Source organism: Quercus robur, chromosome 11 (genome assembly GCF_932294415.1).
Source record: "Quercus robur chromosome 11, dhQueRobu3.1, whole genome shotgun sequence".
Classification (NCBI taxonomy): Eukaryota; Viridiplantae; Streptophyta; class Magnoliopsida; order Fagales; family Fagaceae; genus Quercus; species Quercus robur.
This window is the reverse complement of record NC_065544.1, coordinates 12,006,659-12,028,321: the sequence shown is the minus strand read 5'-3', so window position 1 is coordinate 12,028,321 and position 21,663 is coordinate 12,006,659. Positions and strand designations below refer to the sequence as shown.

At 34.7% G+C, this 21,663-nt stretch overlaps 1 protein-coding gene across 1 annotated transcript; it reads left to right on the top strand.

Moving 5' to 3' along the window:
* Positions 1 to 1,863: 1,863 nt before the first annotated feature.
* On the top strand, positions 1,864 to 20,698 carry LOC126705518 (uncharacterized). The gene is made up of 13 exons (XM_050404568.1): positions 1,864 to 2,097; positions 2,279 to 2,403; positions 5,238 to 5,378; positions 8,041 to 8,171; positions 9,590 to 9,817; positions 10,203 to 10,381; positions 14,080 to 14,180; positions 16,079 to 16,234; positions 17,078 to 17,133; positions 17,227 to 17,284; positions 19,377 to 19,497; positions 19,578 to 19,688; positions 19,835 to 20,698. Exons 1-13 carry the CDS (start codon positions 2,088 to 2,090, stop codon positions 19,951 to 19,953), a joined length of 1,536 nt encoding a protein of 511 aa, XP_050260525.1. The 5' UTR covers positions 1,864 to 2,087; the 3' UTR covers positions 19,954 to 20,698.
* The last annotated feature ends 965 nt before the right edge of the window (positions 20,699 to 21,663 follow it).

The window sequence follows — 21,663 nt, the reverse complement described above, 5'->3', positions numbered from 1 at the left end:
TTGAGGGTCTCAGACCTACTTTGTTGTCAAGAATGGAAGTGGGATCTTATTTCCTTTGATTTGCCACAGTCCATCAAAGACAAAATTAAGTCAATTCCAATCCAAACGTATGGGAGTGGGAGAGACACAGTGATGTGGAAGTTCTCCAAGAATGGAGAATTCACTACAAATTCAGCTTACCGACTTGCAAACCAAGGTGGAGAAATTGCCTTACAATTTAGTGGGCAGTGGATTTGGAAATTGGACATTTTACCAAAAATTATAAATTTATTTTGGTTGTGTTTGCATGGTAGTGTCCCAGTTAAGGAAGTGTTAGCGGGAAAAGGTATCAATTGTGATAAGTTGTGCCCGATATGTAGAGAACAAAATGAGTCTATTATTCATATGGTTCGTGATTGTGTTTATGCTTGTGATCTGTGGCGAAAATTGGAGGTTCCTCCAACTCACGTCACTTCCTTTGATAATGGTCTTGAGGCTTGATTAAAAGCCAACTGTTTGAGTGTGGTGCTACATAAAGGTTGTATTCCTTGGTGCACGATATTCCTTTATATTGTTTGGTCCTTGTGGAAAAATAGAAACTTTGTTGTGTTTGAAAATTTTGTTCCAAATCCAGCACTTGACAAGATGTGTTTAAGTCAAGCTAAGGAGTTTCATTTTTGTGTCAGTAAGGTTAAGCAAGCAACTCCAAGGATTGCTATTCCTATTAAATGGTCTAAACCTCTTCCGGGTTGGTACAAGCTCAACATTGATGGAGCTTCATTGGGGAACCCAAGTACGGCAGGTGGGGGAGGGTTGATCCGAGACAGTGAAGGGAAATGGATTAGGGGGGTATTCGAGGTCTATTGGGCATACAACAAGTGTGATGGCTGAATTATGGGTACTGAGAGATGGTTTAAATCTTGCTATTCAGTTGGGAATTGGATGTTTAGAAGTGGAGCTTGATGCTAAAGTGATTGTGGAGATGTTAAAAAATACTAACGGCACTAATATTAAAGTTTCTCCATTGTTTTTTGATTGTAGATCCCTCTTAGCAAGATTCACACAGGTTCGGGTAGCTCATGTGTATAGGGAAGTAAATAGGTGTGCTAATCTTTTGGCCAAGCAAGGCTGCTGTATGAGGGAGGATTTTGTTATTTTTGAATTTTCCCCCTCTATTGATTTAGATAGGCTTCTTATATCTGATGTGAATGGGCTATACTCTTATAGGTGGATAGCCACTACTTTGGCCTTTGTGGCAAGTTTGTAAGTTTCTTTGTTGTTAATATATCTGCCTTCTAACCAAAGAAAAAGAAAAGAAAAAAGAAATTGCAAATATAAAAAATAACTCATTTAAAAGTGAGTTAATTTGAAACCGTGTATTTTTATTTATTTAATTATTTTTGATAAAATTGAAAACGTACAATTGGTAAAATAAAAAACAAAAAACCCCAACCCAAATAGAGCTAACTTCAAGCTGCTAATATGAAGTACATGTATACATGAGTAGAGTTGGAAATTTTTTTCAACTCCACTTGACAATATTGGCTTGAGAAATCCCAATCCAGTCCATCACTTCTGTAGAAACAACCTAATCCAGCTCACATAGATCGGTGGATTATAAATACATATTTTATGTAATGTAAAAATTAGGTTTTTATCAATTATTCAAATATTTTTTTTCAATAATATATTACATTTCCTATTACATTCTTAAATTATATTCTAAATTTTCAAATTCATCAAAACCAATTCAGTTATAAAAAAAAAAAAAAAAACTCAAAATACCAAAACAAAAAAAGAAGTTACATACATGCTAGGTTTTTTGATGAATACATACATGCTAGGTTGGTTTAAGTCAAATAAGTTAAAAAAATTTATCAACCCAAGCCTAACCCAATCGAAGGGGTTAATTTGATGATACCCCTAATAAGAAGAGTTGAGAACGAGAGTCCCTTCAATTAATCCATTTGTTTAGTTTTGGTTCCACCGCCTCAGCAGCACCCGCAGGTTTTGACCGTTTTTCTCTTCACACACCTCCACCGCTCTTTACCATTCTTACCCTAAAACAACAACACAATACAGTACAGACACCCAGTTTCTCTGAAGCCATGCCACAAGGTACTCTTCCTTCTTCTTCAATTTCCTTTTACTTTGTTGGGCTTACATTTATAATTTCAATTATTCTGCTTCCTTTTTTATTTTCTGGGTTGTTTTAGATTCTGGGTTTCGTTTTTTTTTTTTTTTTCGTTTTTGTTTTTGATTTTAGTTAATGATGATGATTGTAATACAAATATGGCAGATCTTCCTGGGTTTTATTATGATAAGGAGAAGAACCGTTACTTCCCTATTAAAGGTCCAATACCCGGCTCTTCTCGTTCTTCTTCTGTAGCTACTGCACAAGAACCAACTCCAAAGTCCACAAGGGTATGTATTCTATTTTTTTACATGAACAAACTAAAATTTTAATTTTGTGAGGGTGGTGTGTCTAAAAATTTGACTTTGTAAAGATGGCATGTCTAAACATTTGATTTGTTACATTTATATACTAAAAAATTGATTTTTTTTTTACATGTATGTTAAATTCATTGTGAGACCCACCATTCATGTGAGACGAGGGAGCATTGCTCGTGGTGTATTGAATAATTTTCGGTGATGGTGTATAGGGTCTTTGTCTTAGAAAAGTTCTATGTGCGCTTATGTTTGATGGGTTATGCTAAGAATGTCTTGTATCTCAAATGATGTGTTTGATTTCCCAAGTTTTTCAGTGTTCTTTAGCTAAAATCTTGCACTTGTTTGATTGGTTTGATGCTTGTGGTGTCATCACATTGATGGTGCAAGTTTTAATTTTGGTGGTTTAGAAACAATCTGATTAGTGGGAATGGATGGCATACTTTGAGGCATGTTCTTTATTTGGGAGGTAAATATGTGACGTATAGACACATTAAAGTAGAGTAGTTTAGTCCCTTACAAACAATGAGACTTATTAAATTGTTCAGTATAAAATTAGGGCATATCTAATTTTTTTTTATCAATGGAAATTTAAACTTGGATGAACATAGTGATTCCATCTGGAATAATACTAATGATTTATGGAAATAGTTAAGGCTGAGTTTTTGGAATCTAAGGGAGTAACCTCATAATTCAAGGCTGAAGAAACTTTGACTTACTGGGGGCGACTTAGTGTGAGGTTGAATTGATTGCTTACGTATGATATTGACATAAAATATTTTTACTGGAATAAGTTGCAAACTTATTGAAGTTTCCAGAAATATAAACTGCATAAAAACTTTATAGTTCGATGATACTGATTTTGAACTGAGAGTGTATGGTGAGGAGAGGTTCCTACTGGTCTTGTGTGACAAGTTCAGAAGTAGGAGGACAACTTTATTAAATAACTGAAAGCATCTAGTTGGACGTGGATGGTATCTGAGGAGAGATTGCAGATGATCAAAACTGACAAGATACGATGCATAAAAGAAGGAATGCTGTATTATGTGTGCACCTATAAATTTAAGGAAAAAAACTTTGTTACTGACTGTAATGATTGTGAGGAGTTTTGGAGGAGGAACGAGAAAGTCTAAAACAAGTGATTACTGCCTTGATTTATGTTGTCAATCCTCTCCCATTTATCTAGGATTTGCTACACTTATGAGGATGGCCACTGCCCAGGTAGTTCTGTAGCATGTTATTCTTGTCATTGCAATATATTAAATAGATCAAAGGAAATAATTATGGCACAGAATGCTGGGTATGCCACAACAGAGCAGATCAGGAATATCATCTGCCTTATATAAGTCCTCAAATTTTGGATTATTCTTCCCTCCCTTTGTTTCTGATTGATCACCATAGGCTGATGGGACTCAGATATGGATAAGCAAGTGCTGGCTCGACGTTGTTAGGAATTTAAACTATTCCTAGATCTGTGAGAGAAAGAAAATAGAGTGAAAAATGTGCAAAGGAAAAAGATATACGTGGTGCGGCAATGTGCCGACATCCATAGAGTTGCAGTGATTTCACTATATCAAGTAGAAAAATATAGAGGTGGCAATTTAGTTTCTCAATACATCTAACCTTATTTGAAGCAACATTATATATATATATATATATATATCCCAAAAAGCGGATTTAAAAAAAGGGCCAAAATTGATTGCTCTATGGACTAAGCCTCAGAAAATTTTTCATTTAAAATTGTAATGCTTCCAAGTCGGCTCAGGTCGGCTCATAAACCAGATCGAACACAAAAACCAAGTTCTACATAGCCTAATAGGCGTAAACAGAGGAAGAGAATCAAAAAATCATAAAGCCAGTAGCAGTACTATTAAAACATGAGATAATCAAACTACACGTGTAGTTACATCATAATTTTTTCTGAAAGACATTTAATCCAAACTAGTTCAGTTAAAACCTTAAATTCAGATATACCTGGAGATCTAGGTGCGTATATGACAGAAATTCATATTAAAAAATCTAACTCGATTATGAATTTTCGCCATCTCCCTTGTCATGTTATGTTGGATGTGTTTGCTGTCAAGTTGAGGGTTAGATTATAACTTGAAAACAAAAACACTTGACATTTTTGTTCTTGGGAATCAATTTGTTTGGAGAAATGCAGCTTAATCCAGTTTTATAGCATGCACATGTATGGGCCTTTGAACCATAGCACCCCCCACAACCCCCCACCCCCACAAAAAAAAGAATTGAAAAAGAGATTGTACTTTTTCATGATAAGTATTCAAGTTGCTCATCTTTGTTACAGAGTATGTTTTTCTTGTACCTGTCAAGGTGCAGCCTAGTGCTTGGAGGCTTGGGATGAGCTATAGATCCAAACGTCTTGGGTTCAATCCGGACTAGTTGTTTCCTTGGATTACCTAATATACGGTTCTAGTGGGTGGGATTGTGTATCTATGGTTTACTTCCCAGGGGTGGGTCCAAAGGGCCCTGCCTTGGTGAGGTTCCACATCATCACAAAAAATCAAATAGAGTATGTTCTTCTTTATTGTAGGTCAGTTTTATTGAGAAGATTATATTTTTATATAGTATTTTCTGTTTATAAATAGTACTGCTTGCTTTAAAAACGTTTATTCATGAAAAATGTTTTATATTTATACACAAGAAATGAAATTTGCATCTGAAGCTGTCCAAATTTGCAGCAGCCACTGGTTGCCATTGTTTTTTCTCTCTCTTTTGCTCTTGATTGTAGTTCTTTCTTGAATTTTGGAAAAAAAATTCTTGACTTGCTCTGACTCATTTTATCTCAGGCATTGAATTTATGTAGAACTGGATTAAGAGCTTCTAAGCTGCTTCAGGTTAGGGAGTTATATGGTAACGTTATTCCGTTCAGTAAAGGAAAGTGTAACTTCAAGGAGGAAATCCAAAGGATACAAGTATCACAACCTGTGGTATGTTGATTGAAGATAGGCTTTTAATTTGTGAAGTTATTGCTTTTCCAGCTTTAATTCTCATCTATCAACTCAGGATGTTCAAGTTAAAATCCTTTTCTGAATTTTTTTTCTTTGGGTAATAAGTGGTACTTTTTTCACCATTGGCAATGTACCAACTGCATGTTAATAGTTAAATGTGAAAGTTGTTGGAATCTTGAGTAACATATGCACATCTAAGTATAGGCCATTGCCAAATGCCAATTACATGCACATTTATATAAATTGATTTGATAATCCAATATGATTGTATCACTTGATAAAGATTAATGAGTTTACTTTACTGACATTTAGATCAGTGATTTTTTTCCTTCTTTCCTATTTTCTTTAAGCTTTTATTTTTATTTTTATTTATTTATTTATTTATAAGTATGTTTTCTTTAAGCTCTTAAAGATTTTACATTAGAAATATGTATTTTGGAACAGGCTTAATCACCACTTACCCTAGTAGGGAGGTGGTATCTCTTCCCATGGCCCTGGGGGAACAGGGGGGTTCTTAGGCTCAACCCTTGGGAAGTGAGGGATTTGCAAAGGGAAGGCTACCTCATTGTGTAGCCTGCTGTCACATTCTTTTTTTATTTTTATTTCACTATAGGAAACTATTGAAGCACAAAGCATATTAGGCTTTTGTGAAGATTTGTAAAGTTACTTTTGTGGATTTGTAGCATATGTAAACTATGCAGTGTATTTGCTTTGGCCCTGGTTTTGAACTCTAGTTTTGAGTAAAAGAAGTTCTGCTTTATTTAATATTGTGCTTGCTGGGCCTGGGCTTAAGTTTACAGCTTCTGTGGAATCATCTTTGTACTAGATAGCAAGAGTGTTATTTTTGTCTTGTCAAAACAGATTAGATATGATGTCTCATGAACTGAATTTGACTTTGCCCTTTTGGGCCCATATTTGAGTTACAAGTGATGTATGTTGTGGTGATTAAACTCTTCCATTGGTTCAGTGAAGTTAAAATCTTCACATTATCACCAACTAATACATAACAAATTGTGTTAGAAGTTGCAAGTTAACCAAACAGGAATGTGTGGCATCACAAACCATAAAGAGTTGGGAGAGTTTAGCTGACAAAAAACAAACATCACTTCCATTTTTTCTTTTTCCTTTGCATCCTCTGAGATTACACATGAAGAATTTGGATCTCTGAATGTGTTTTACTGTTGTTGGCTCTGAAAATTACCCATAAGATTTCATTTTGTTGTTAAGCAATGGGATTGGGAACTGTATTTTATGGTTAATTAATATATCCTAGCACACACACATATTATTTGTATGATAATCCAATAGAGCCCACTGCACAAAATTACTTCCTTTGAGACAAATTGAGGTAATTGAGAGCATATGAGAAGACAATTTGTATATTGTCCTTTGATTATGTAGCAACACAACCAAAAACAAACAAAATAAACCAAACAGATAATGTATGAGCCAATGAGAAATATTAGAAATTGAACAAACTGACACCAATGGGCAAATTGAACACCATTAAATTCAACCCAGCCAACCAATGACTACTCACATTACTAATTTACCACAAATTCACCAAGTTTTTTTTTTAAAAGAAAAACAAACATACATTATCCCAAACCATTTAACAACCAATTCACTTCGATTGGGTTGCAGGGAGTCAATCTATTATATAGCAAAACAACAAACATATCACAGAATACCCAATCGCACACTCAAAGTAGCAATACATACCACATACAAAAATGATGTGAATGGGGAATTGGCAGTGGCACTGATAGATATTGACTGAAGAAATGGCTCTAGCGACTGATTTAAGTTGCATGATTATAGGTATAGGTACGGGGGTATGACATTTCTTGACAAAATAGGGGTATGACATGTCTGGGGTACAACAATTAATGAATTAATTAATATGTTTTTTAGGCATATTTTAAATATTTTTGGACATAATACGTTTAATTTAGTTTTAAAATTAAGTAACAACAATAAATTTCTTGAAAACATATCTAAAATTAATTTAAAGGCAGTAATAAATAGCAAAGAAGTGCAATGACACCTATAAAATGTTGTGTAAAGTCCAAACCAAGAGTTCAAATAAACTAATAAACACCTAAGTTGCACAGGTACAGGTACGGGTACAGGTACTTGGCCATTTTAACTGTGTCCATGCAACATATGAACTGATTAAGCCATAGTAGGTCAAATCATTACCCTAGAGTGACATTCTGGCAGTTTTAGGTGGAATCCAATCAGTTTGTGGTGTTCTGATGGTCTCAGAGGTGTTTCCTGGTGCAGTAGCAGTCACAGTAGAGGCTTGACTGCTGTGACACAATTGGTGGTGGCAATGGCGACTGGATTCGTCGTTGCTGTCATATCAAGGGCTAAGTTTCAGGTTTCAAAGTATGTTTGTGGTTACTGGAGTAAAGTAGCTTGGTTGGTGTGATTGCCAACAATGGATAATGCCAGAGGTGACGGAATGCCAGGTTTCATTGCACATCACTATTTTTAGGCGATGTATTAATGATGTCTTCATGAGTCATGACTCATAGTATTATCATTGTTCTAAGGTTGCAGCAGCGTGTTTCAGTAAATCGTTTCAAACTTTTATTTATTTTTTTAATTTATTTTTTTTTTTTTTTTTACTTTACAGGTTTGGAAGTATGGTGGAACAGATAAGATTGTGAATGGTGCTTTGGAACAGATACGCATTGATGTACAGACACTCGAGGGTCAAACTGAAATGGATGTTTTATTAGCAGGCGGTGTACATGGCTCCTTGAGGTATAATGGAATTGTAGTGTGGTGCACTTGTGCCTGTGTGCTCATTCTATAATGCAAGATCTTTGGAACATTCCTTAAGAGTCAAGGTTTTGCAGTAAGCTATGGTCAATATAATAATAATTTCTGGCCTCTGGGTTCTAAGATTCTAGAAATGGAATATTTATTTGAAAAAATCATGCACTATTTTATGTTGGCAGCATTAGAAAATGAAACATTCTTTTTAAAATAACTGAATGTAATGACTTGAGTAGGGCATATAAACTGTTTTTCAGGTAACTACTTGTACCATGAGGAAGGAAAAAATTGAAGTGATTTTAGTTTGGGGGATTTTAGTAGATTTGTGAATAGCATATGAACAGTGATTTTTAATTGCCCTGAAAAAAGTGGAGGGAAATGTTGTTTCCAATTTTAAGAAATTTTATATGCTAAATGCAGCTTATAATATTTTATATCTTGTAATGTCCTAGCTATTAGCTATGTAAGCATTTTGTTTAGTGTTATCATGTGATAGATACTGAGTTCTGATTTGGGACCTAAAGCAGACACAGCTAGTTCATTTTAGATGGGTCTGTGATGTGGTGTTTAAATAATATACGGTAAGGAGTTGAAGGGACTTTGTTTTTCTTGCCCCTTCCCTCATCCAAGGTTAGGTTCAAAAATGATATCTATACTATTAGATAGTTTTTATGGAAGGTTTTATTGTATTATCAAGTGTTTCTTTTATGTTGACTTACACTAAGGAAAGTTTTCCTTATTTCATTGATAGGAAAGTTTTCCTTATTTCATTGATGTTTGTAGAACCATGATAAAACATTGCAAAAAACAAAAGAAGTCATAATACACAGAATGATATTTTCATGGTGCTGATATTACCATTGACATGCTCTCCAAACATCCTAATGTCTCTTTTTCAAGGTTCTCTGTCTGTAGAGGGAATGGAGCCTTGACATATCTTTTGTACTTCTCTGCCTTTTTATGGTTCTACGTGACATTTTCCACCAATGGCCTTGATATCCAGTAGTTTCTTTGTTATGCTTCATTGTGGGATTGTGTGCTTGGCATTTTTACCCCACCATATTTCTGATACCTTGACTGTGGTACTCCAGGCTTCTGACGTGTCTCTGTTTTTATGTTTGTCATCTGCCCTTTCCCTTTTACACTGGAAATTTGTATTTTCCTGCGTTCTAAGTTACAGTTTGTGCTTCTGCAAAACAAGCATTCCAGTTTTGATTTAAGTATAGCTCACTTTTAGAAAAGGAAACATATTAATTCTCGAGTGTTACAATGATATAATTACCACTTTTCTGTATAGCGCTGCAAACTTGTTTTGGCATTTTTTAATTATAAACCTTTATATAATGTTTATACAAAATGGGTCTATTACAAGTTATTGCATATGAAGTTTGGTCCTCTCGCAGTTTTGTTGAAGTTGGAAAAGTACAACAATTTGATTACGGGGTAAAATGCATGCCAGATCAAGTGTGGCCGAAAGTTAAAGAAGACCAAGCAGAGTGTGGTAGAACTCCTGGGCATATCTGGAGACCTGCAGGATCTTTATTACAAATGCCATCAAACATATCTTGTATAAAAATTTTTGAAAAGCACTCTCCCTCAATGGATGATGGTTCAAATGTCCAGGATGCAATGTATCCTTTCATAATCTCAAATTTTGATACTCTTTTTTCATGTTGCTTCTTATATTGCTATCTTAGTTGAGCTTGTAGGAAGAAATAAGTGGTTCTCTTTTTATAATCCTTTATGAAATGGTTTAAAGGCATCTTTTGGAGCAATGGACAGTTATGTAGTCCATATGGAATTCATGCAACCAGATCTTTTGTGGAGCCTGCTATTGGATTTTCAACTATGTATGTTCTTGATTCACAGCTTGTATAGTTTATGTGGTGAAGTTCACTTTTGGCATACCTTCCATGCTCATGATCCCTATTATATTCTTGGTGAAACAATCTTCATTATATTTCTGAAATGGGAAATCAGTTTTTGCATTTGCAATGCCTTGACATTGGAAAACAGTACAAGTACTTTGGGATCAGAGACATCTGGTGGATCTCTCTATATTGTTAAGCTCATTGAACCGTTAGATCTCAATTCAAGTATTTCAAGCATAAGTCAAAGAATACATGAGGTCGCTACTTTCAATTGCACCATCTGGACTGCTGATTACAATTTTAATAGGAGTCGAGCAGTGATTGGCAAGTCTCTCTCTCTCTCTCTCTCTCTCTCTCTCTCTCAATGAGAGATTAATTCTAAATTTAGCTTCGCATTCTCTTCTTCTTGGACCTAAGTTCATATACTTCAAGCTATAGTGGTTTTTCAGATTCTTGTGTTTTTCTTGTGCATAAATATACTAGCCTTGTACCCAAATAGTGCAAAAGAACTGTAGTGTCCATTTCATTAAACATTTTTGGTATAGTAAAAGAATAAAAATAAAAAATAGGTTGTATAAATTAATTCTTTTTATTTGCTATAAATTAAAGACACAACATAACAATATTATTATTGAAATTTTCTTGCATGCCAGCTCATTAGGTAATATTTCATGGACTTAGAATCATAGATCTTATCCTCTCACATCAGCACATATAGCTTGAAACAAAGACTCCTCATTTATATAATATTCTCAATTTATATGATGCTCTCAATAGATTCTATAACTAATTAGAAAAACATGAAAATATTCAATATGAACATAAAAAGTTTAAATAATATAGGTATAAGAATCAACTTACTTTTTTATATCTTGAGTTCTATTCCCCTAATATTTTGTAACCATTCAAATCTAGGTATATGGAGTAAAATAAGAGAAAATCTGAAAATAAAAAGTTGGGTATCAATACTGTCATTATGATTGAGTCATTTATTCAAAATGTTTAATTTGTAAATACATCTCAAATTTCTTGGAGAGCATGATCAATATATATATTTTTAAAAAACCAATAATGTTAAGGATAAGTAAACCAATTTGATTGTTAGAGTAAAGCAACAAACACATTTTTAGATATTAAAAATTAGTTCATTAGCAACGAATCATGAAAATCACCAATTTATAATTTTAAAAAAAGGAATCACAAAGATTAACCTAATATTTGGAATCCTATATTGGAAAAAATTAGTCAGAAGTTGGCCGGGTGGAAGAAGTTGTATTTGTCAAAAGGTGGTAGACTGACACTGATTAAGAGTATGCTTTCCAACCTTCCTACTTACTATTTATCCCTTTTTACCATCCCTTCGCATGTGGCTAATAAGATTGAGAAGATTCAGAGGGACTTCTTGTGGGGTGATTCCAAGCTTCATTTGGTGGGGTGGGATAAGGTGTGTGCTCCTAAGGCTAATGGTGGTTTGGGAATAAGGAAGTTAACTACGTTTAACAAAGCTTTACTAGGAAAATGGCTATGGCGGTTTGGGGTTGAGGAGACTCGTCTTTGGAGGAGGGTGGTGGCTCTGAAGTTTGGGGAAGAGTGGGGGGGTTGGTCTTCCAAATTGGGTAGGGGTGTTCATGGGTGTGGTTTATGGAGAAGTATCCAAAAAGGTTGGGAGGTGTTTAGCAAACACATCCGGTTTAAGGTAGGGGTGGGGGATAGAGTGAAGCTTTGGACGGACCAGTGGTGTGGGGACTCACCACTCCATCTATCTTTCCTGGTAGTGTACGGGATTGCTTCTAATAGAGAGGCTTCGATGGCCTCATCTCTTGAACGTTTGGGGACCGAGGCTCGGAGAAGTTGGAAGGTTCTTTTACTTAGAAATCCAAATGATTGGGAGACGGGTGTGGTGGATGATTTCCTTCAAACCTTGGGTTCTAACTTACCTCAATCTGAGCAAGGAGACCACATGATTTGGAAATTGTCGAAGAAAGGGGTTTTTGACATCCGCTCTTTCTACAATAAGCTCCGAAGCTCCCTGCCTATTACCTTTCCTTGGAAAGGTATTTGGAAGGCTAAGGCTCCTACTCATGCCTCCTTCTTTGTTTGGACTGCGGCTTGGGAGAAGATTCTTACAGGGGATATTTTGCGGTGTAGAGGATTCGATTTTGTTGATTGGTGCATTTTGTGCCGTTGTAATGGGGAGTCGGCGAATCATTTGCTTCTCCATTGTGACAAAGCTTATCTGTTGTGGAGCTTGGTTTTTAGATCCTTTGGGATTTCTTGGGTCTTACCAAGATCGGTTGTAGATATGCTTTTCAGTTGGTGGAATTGGTTTGGAAAGCACTCTTCTGGCGTTTGGAATCTAGCTCCGTTGTGCCTAATGTGGTGTATTTGGAGGGAGCGTAATTGGCGTACTTTTGAGGATAGGGACAAGTCTGATGACCAGTTGCTCGCTTACTTTAGTGGCTCTCTTTTTGATTGGTCTAGGGCTTGGGGACTCACCTCTAGTGATTCTATCCCTATGTTCCTTTGTTCTCTTCTCTGTAATTAATTTGCTCTTTGTTGTCTCCGTTTGTTTTCTTCTTTTTTTTCTTTTTCTTCTCTCTTTTTGTTTGTTTCCTTATCTGTATTCTCTGTTCTGCCTTGTGTTTTCATGAGGTAGCTTTTAATATATATCTTTCTTATCAAAAAAAAAAACCTACTCAAACCATAAAATGAGTCAAAGATAGAAAATATTAAAAAGAGAGAAAAATCATAGTGGAAAGAAAAATGCAATGGTATAACAATAATATGAATTTTTACTCCAAAGACATCGTTCATGAAACCAAATGCTAAATTTGAGATAATATCCTATCCAATTATAATTTATTTTCTAAATTATTATTCTCTAGGTATAACATGAATCTTTAAATAAGAAAATGAAGATTAAATGAATGAAGAAAATTAGATTTTTTTTTTTTTTGGAACTTTATTAAATCAAGGTTACAACCATCAAAACAACTCTTTAAATAATAACCATTAATCATCATCATATCACCCCCTCATTTTTAAGAAAATGAAGATCTGCAAGACCTACAGTGTTGAAATTTTTTACTGCTGTATTTCATATTGTATCCAACTACATCCATTTTTTATATCTCTGAATATTTCAGAGTCAAGGATCTGCCAATGCCAAATTTACACATCCTGAATTTTAGCTTCTTCTAATCAGTGTTTTATTTCCAGCAATGACCAGCTGGGAATTAGCAACCATGTTCTAAAGTTTTAAGAATTATACAAACAGATGGTTATGGAAAAGCATGTTGAAAGAATGTAATTTCTTGAGAGCACACTAAATATGCAATCCTAGATATGAGAATGTAAGATAACTTTGATTTATCATCAACGCAAGGCTAAGATATTGAATTTCATTTCACATAGTACCCTTATATTAGAAAGAAATATACCTGTTTTTCGTTACCTTATGTTGAAATTTTAGTTCAATGGTACTTGCAAAGACTTTCTCTGCTAATTTGTAGATTTGTTATGAAGAAGGGGATTTTGAGATCAGGGTTATAAATCTCGGCATCTTGGAATGCTTAAACATGAAATTTAGGGAATATAACAGCAAGAAAAAAATACGTAAGAATAGAAGTCTTTTAATTGTAGGACTCTAGAATTGTGCAAATTTAATGGAACAAAATAAAATTCTTTAGTTGTAGGACTGTGGAGGAATAAAATCTTGTAGTCATAGAACTACAAATTTGTGAAAAGTTAGATATGCCACTTGGTGTAATGTTAGACTCTCTAGGGCTTTTCAAAATTGAACATTTTTTCAGCTTCTGATTTTATATATTAGATTATATTATTAGGTCAAACTCTTGACATCTAATTATAAATATTTTGTTTTATTTCCTTCTATGCAGTAGCAATTGATTCAACTTGTTATGTAATAATTCATTTTCATGTCATGTAATACAAATTGGTATCTTTTTATTTTTGGGGAGGCGGGTGTTGTTACAGGAACTAATAGGGGTTGGTTGTTACAGGTACTAATTTGGGAGCTGCTCTAGTGGATTTGGAAACCGGAATGGCATCATGGGTGTGTCGTAGTAAAAGTGATGTTTTCGCACAACAAATTGTTCATTCGGTAATGTATGAATCATTTGAGGTTCATTGGATAGGCGTTTGATTTCTTTGAGTACATCATACACATATGTTGATGCCAGACAGTATCGAAAATGAAGATAAAAATGGAAATTGAATGAAATATAAAGGATAGACCTAAGAATCAACACTTAGGTTTGCTTATAATCAGTTTCAAGCAGAAAAACTTAGGAATCAGCACCCAAGTGGCTAGGATTCATCATCCAGCAATTGGAAAATTTTCAATACAAAACTTCATTCATCAAGGTCCGCCTTGCATGTTTATTAAAGCCTTTTTAAATAAGCCTTCAATGAGCACATCAATAAGGAAAATAGTTCAAAAAAAAAAAAAACATAATCCTGCAAAATCTTCAATTAAAATAAAATTTATCAATGAAATATCAAAATTTGAAATTTAAATTAGTGCTAATCTTGTTGCATCTTGGTGTCTGCACCATATGTTCAATAATCTAAAATTGAGATTTTTCTCTCTAACTTAGTGGTGATTCCAAGTAGCCTTTGGTGGCGAAGCCTGGGCTTTCAAACAGCTCCATGTGGTGAAGCCTAGGGTTTTTCTGTTTCTCCTTTCATTTTCCTTACTTTTACAATCATATGTTGCATCACAACTGACTTCACATTTATTTTTAATTTTTAATTTTTTAATAGTGCAACATTCTAGCCAAAGAAATGCTCTCCTACAATTTAACAAATATTAATGTATGTATCTATTTATGAGTGAGTGAGTTGACATATTTGCTTAGTGGCGAGATATATGTTAAAGGAACAAATTCTGGGTTCTTAGATAATATAACCTAGAAGTAACGTTTTAAAAACTGACCCGATTGTTAAACCAGAGAAGAGAGGTCAAGGTTCAAATGTCATATAAGTGCTAATCACATTTGTGCTATACCCCAAAAGACTAGTCACAACTGGAGCTCATCGTAATCTCTTATATAGCCTAGATATGTGTGTAAGTATTTATGTTTGTGTGAGAGTGAGTTCTCGTGTTTGCTTAGTGGAAAATTAAATGTCTAAGGAGTAAGTTCTAGGTTCTTAGACAATGTAACCTAGAAGTAATGTTTCAAAAACCAACTTGATTTTAAAACGAAAGGGACTGCCATTTGGGGGGGGGGGGGGGGTAGGAGATCAAGGTTCAATTGTGATAACTTGGTAAGTGTTAATCTTATTTACTCTATAGTTCAAAACATCAGCCATAACTAGAACTCTTAATTGGTTATATAGCCTAGATCGACTTAGTATACTCATGATGTAGGACTCAGTACACATCTGCACAACACACACTCGCATTCAGGATATCATAATCTTCCCTATTCAAAGCCTTGACTTTCTTTTAAGGGCCCATATAGTGCTCCAATTCAAAAGTCATATGGCAATATCTGATTGACTTTGATACCATTTGTTATAATACAAGTGCTAGTCGCATTTGTGTCATACCTCTTAAGAACTATACACATTTGGGGCTCCCCATAATTGCTTATATATAACCTGAATCACTTGTATGATCCAAATTGATCTCATCCTAGTAAGCACCCGATATGGGACTCAACACATGCCTACACGACACTCATAATGCAATCTATATAATCCACAGAATCTTGGATATCACATAAAAGGTTCAACAGAATTCAACTGTGACATTAATATGGTGTAATATATATAAGTGAATATTAATATTTCCTTTTGGTTATAAATATTATATTTTATGACATATATAAGTGAATATTAATATTTCCTTTTGGTTATAGATATTAGATTTTATGATAAAATAAAATATAGTGAGTGACAATGAGGTAGAAATTTTCTTTTCATTTTTTTGAAAAAATTAATTTTCTTTTTATGGGGATATTCTTTAATTTGATCTATTTTGTTTGTTTGTTGTAGGGAAATTCTATTTTATGCGGACTAAGGAATGGGGCAATTGTGACAGTGGATGTTCGTGACAAACGGGAAAGCAGTTCTGCTAGATTTATTAGACATAGAATACCTTGCTCACCCTTGGATAAAACTGTTGGAGACTCTAGTAGACAATGGTTTAAAGTATGAGTTTCTTCTAGGAACTAATTTCATTTTTACGTGTGTACTTTTATGTTAGCATTTTGAGAGCTGGAAACTCTATCACCAGTGATTTACTCTTTTTCACCCTAAACTATGTGATTAGTTCATGTCTCCACTTTTAAATTTTTGTTTCTGTCACATATAACCTTAAGTTTTACATGTTTATTACGTTATCACAGAAAAGTAAAAGAAAAGTGAGCACATGGCTTGTGCCTAGTGATAATTTGATAAGCACATGTCTTGTGGTAATGTTATAAATACATGAATTTTAAAGTTAATTATAATGGAAATTGAAGAAATTTTAATGGTAGGGGGACATTACAATTAACTCTATAGTTTAGGAGTTGATTGCATAAATTTGAAGTTTAGGCGGGCCATTGCAACTGATATCATAGTTTAAGATGGCAAATTGCTATTTTGGTGTGTGTATTTATTATGGTGAAATGTTATTGATTTTACTAAGACCTCTACTCTGTAACTAGACCATTTTTTCAGTCTTAAAGCACACTGAAATATGTGATGTTATCACAACTTTTCATACTCTGACTTGAGACAACAAGTTCTTCTTCTCTATATTTGTAGTTTAATTTTTGTCATTCAGATTGATGAGGAGCTAACTGGAAAAAACTTTGGGAAATGCATTGATTTTGTATTATGTGATTGTTAGGTTTATGCATACTTTTTCATTCTTTATTTTTCATCTGTTCTGAAATTTTTTTTTCCTGAAAATTCTATACTCATATGAACTGTTACCCAGAGTGCCTTGTTTGAAGCTCCTTTTTACATAAAAAGTTGGATAATATATTTCGATCTCTTGTTGTGCAGCTTTCTGGAAACATATATCTGTCATGTACTGTTAAAATGCCTTCATCTATTTCTTGGTTAGTGTGCTACAGCTCTAATCGAATTTTGTTTCTTCAGTTTTAACATTTTTTACTGTGTTTATGATTCTCTCTCTGTTTTTGGAACTCTAGTTTGGTATCACTTCAATTCGATGACAACTATTTCTTGGCAAGCTCCATGGATGGATCGGTTAGTGTTCACTTCCATGTTAACTCTTTTTGGGATACTTAGGGCTTGTTTGGTTTGGCCATGACTCAGTTTTCATAACTCAATACTCATAACTAAGAACTCAAACTCAAAACCTATAACTCATAAGTCATAACCCAAACCTCACTCTACCTCAAAAACTCCAAAATTCTTGTTTGGTCACATAACTCAATCACATAACTCACCTTTTGCCATCATAACTCATATTTTAGAAACTGAAAACACCAAAATTCTGTTTTCAGTTTCCATCATCCATCACTCAAATTTTTGAGTTTTGAGTGATGGAAACATCACCCAAAAACCCAGCCAAACAAGATTTTTTCGGTGGGACCCATGCGTTTTGGAAACTCAGTGATGAAAACTGAGTGATATCACTCAAAATCATGGTGATCCAAACAAGCCCTTATTTACTTAACATTTTCCTGCATGGAATGTAAAAATAAATTTTGAATTGGTCTTATCTTATTAGAGTACCAGTATTCAAGCGCGTGATGCATGTACATCATGATGTCAATTAAAGTGCGGATATATGAAATGGATACTACTAATCTCCGAGTGTAACTCAACTCAACTAAGCTTTGATCCCAGCTCATTGTGATCATCACCATAAATCCTTTTTCAATTCATTGGTTTGGCCACATGTATCTTTTTGCTATTCTGTGTTATGTATGGCCAAAACTACTAATTTCCCCCGTTTTAAAAGAATACCCGCAATAGATTTGAGAAAGAACTTAAAGAAACCGGGGGAAAGGGGCCGCCGGGGGGGGGGGGGGGTGTATTGAAGGTTGGTATTAAACAGAGAGCTGTTCTTTTTTTCCAAAATTCTAGAGACAACCATTCCCTCCCTCTGCCCCCATGCCCTCCTCCCTCCCCTTGGGAGGACTTATTCAAATGCTGTAATGGACAGAGGGATTCGTTTTCAGTAATGGAAGGATGAATATGTTCTCCAGATCTCTGTTCTGGTTCCTGTGCCATTTTCACACTATACCCTTTTTTCAGTAATTACAAGTGACATTGGTTATTCTGTGAAATGATTATACACTGCTAGATGCCATTGCTGTTTTCTAAACTAATCCATTTGCCTATTGCCTTTTCCTTCTCCTCATAAAATATATAATGAGCATAGAAATTGCATCATTTTTTAAACCCTTTTTGAAGTGGATCTATTCATTATAGAGTAACTAAATTTTATGTTGGCTGTCAACCTATTGCAACCCTCCTTTCTGAAGTAAGTTGGATTATCTCTATTAGTCTCATGTCTTTTGATGAAGCACATTGTTAAACTGCAAAAGTATTATGGAAAATAAATAGAAGATTAAAAAGAAATGATGGAATATATTAAGTTATTAACGTGGTTCGACTCCAAGCATCAACATCCACAACACAAAATCCCAAAAAGTCTCTTCTTTCTCATTCACTTGGATCAATAACTAGCACAGTGGACCTCATATAAATAATGGCATTTACAAAATTGGAAAATAGGTCAATCCCAAACAACCCCTTGATTTTGTCTTCATGGTGCGGTAAGTAAATCTTACTTTCTAACACACATTGTTGTTCCAGCTGCCAGCTTAAAATAATGTTGATCTTCTAGTCCTTGAAATGATTTTTACACTCAGTTTAAACCTTGTGTTATGGTTGGCCCAACCAAAAATAGAGAGAGAGAGAGAGAGAGAGCAGTTTATTACTTAGCTAACTACTTTAGCTAAGTCAGCAACGTCATTTAAGTCAAGGTGCAGCAGCAGCAATGCAGCTTGTCCGGTACTTGTATGATTATATTACTTGAGATTGTAATCCTAATATGTGACAAGAAGAATACTACATCTTAGTTAATATTGTAGCTGATTAGTAGTTAGGATAGCTGCAGCTACTGATCAGGCAGTTAGTATAGGTGTTAGTATTAACTTTGCTGTAACAGAATCTGTTAGGGCTGACGACAAAAGTAAGTCTCTTGCAGAGTTGAAAGCCTTTCATAGTTCTCTAATCAACTTCAAACAGCCCAAACACTTCGCATTTCTCTGATTTTCTTGCATCAGAGAGAGATTTTCATGCCTGTTCTTTTATTCTTTTCCAGGTAAAACTATATGATCATCGGCTAATACAGAGAGGCGCTGTACAATCTTATGAAGGGCATGTTAATTCCCATACACGTATACAGCTTGGAGTTGATCCATCTGAGAAATTTGTTATGTCAGGTAAATATATTTTGAGTGCTTGCATTTAGTTTTGTGAGTCTCAGAAAATTCAAGCTTTTCTGACATTGTTTTTCTATTAGGTGGAGAGGACTGCAACTTGCGGCTCTGGAGTATCAAGTCTGGTGAATTGCTTTTCGAGGATAAATTCTCTGATTCAGTCCTCTCAACTGTGTGCTGGCATAGAGCTGAAAGTATCAGGATTCTTCCATCTCTCGTTCTATTATTTATATATATATTTTTTTACAGTTTATATGGATATGTTATATAGGTAATAATGCTTGATATATATTTTATATATATCCAATTTATAGACTAACTGTATTCAACTCCTGTGTAGGACCAATGAGAGTGGGGGATGAAAGGAAAAGCTATAAAGAGTATTTATATCAGCAGAGTTATGGTTTAGGGACATGGCTTGGATCTCATGAAGGACTGTTTTACATGCACTGGCCTTGAACTTATTGTGAAACGATAATATCAGTATTAAGTGCTGGTGGTGAAACTATGTTTCTGAAAACTGCTTCCCCTCAAACATGCAAAGCACTATATTGCCTTTGATATGGATGACACAGCGATGACAATGCCAACATAGGGCCTTTCTGTTCTAAGTCACAAGCCAATGCCATATACTGGTGCTAAGAGACAGCTGTGAAGGTAACCAGCAGCAAAAGAGTAATGATCTTGCCCTTGTCAACTGAGTTATTCTTGCAAGGGCCGCATGATGTTGTCAAATTGAAATGGTTGTAAATGGCTGAAATATCTTTCCAATATCCTCTGTCATGCTCTTCGACTTCCACATTCAGTATAAGGTAGTTCTTTGCTAGTGAGCCCGGAAACTATTGTTATTAGTGTTCAAAACTTCTAATTCTAAACTCTAAGCAATATGGCAAATCCTTTCATTTCATCCTTAAGAAAGATGGATGGGTATTTCTGTTATCTATAGTGGAAAGGGGGACTGTGTTGCTTCCAGTGTATTATCTCAAAGTTTCTTGACCAAATTCAGGGCGGTTAGCAAGCCTAGTTGTCTGAAAGCAGTCTGATTGGGCTCTAGCATGATATGTGAATAGTTCTATCATATGATTTGCACCTTGATACTGTTCTTTTTGGTTAAGACATCTTGATACTGCTTGGTGAACAAAATGTGACACCTTTTCCCCTGCTGAATATGAGTTTGAATACAATCCATTTTGTATGGGTGACATTGGTAATTGTCTATTCAGCCAAAAAGAAAAAGGTGATTGTTTGTGTTACATTGCTTGTCTATATGTAAATGCCCTTTATTAGACTTTGGCACCTAGCAAGTGAAAACATGATGAGTAATCTGATTTGCTTAATTGCATGTGATGAAGACTTATTACTGTATGAGTAATGAGTGGAATGAAGCTAGATTTTAAGCTGACGGAGTATGATTTAAAGGTTGATAGTATATCTGTTAAGGCTGTGAAAAATATCATGATGATAAAGCCGAGTTAAGTTAATCCTAGTGGTGACAGGGAAGGATGAATACTGTGATTTCCAAAAATATTGGACTTTGCAACTTATATATATATATATATATATATATGTTATTTTGAATTAAACCTGATTCTGAAGTAGAAAACAGTGAGCACTAAAAAATAAAAAATAAAGTAAGAAAAAAGGGCTGAAAGTTTGCATGAGGAATTCCGAGATGGGATTTAATTCAAAGTTGTAATTTGGAAATTTTCAAAATTGATTTTTTTATTTTTTCTTTTGGTTAACAATAATGTTGTGTTTAGATCAGAATTTGGAGGTGGAATTCTGAACTTAGGATTTTCAAGCATTCAAATCTTAAATTCAAATTCCATGAGGTAAAGTGTAATTTACCAAGTTTATCAATAGTGATCGTCTACGGCATCACCATTGTCACCTTCATTGTCAATGCAGTTGCCAACACATACAATCTACATTATTACCGTCATCACCATCGTTGTCACTATTATCCTCTCCACTATGACTGTTATCTTTACCATTGCCATTTTTGTTATTGTCAATGTTGCCACCACTACAATTGTAGTTGTCGTGGTCCCCATCACTGCCATTGTCACCACTTTTACAACCACTACCATCTACTAGATTGTCTCTGCTAGCACCACTTTACTAACACTGTCACCATTTTTACAACCGCCATCATCTACTAAATTGTTG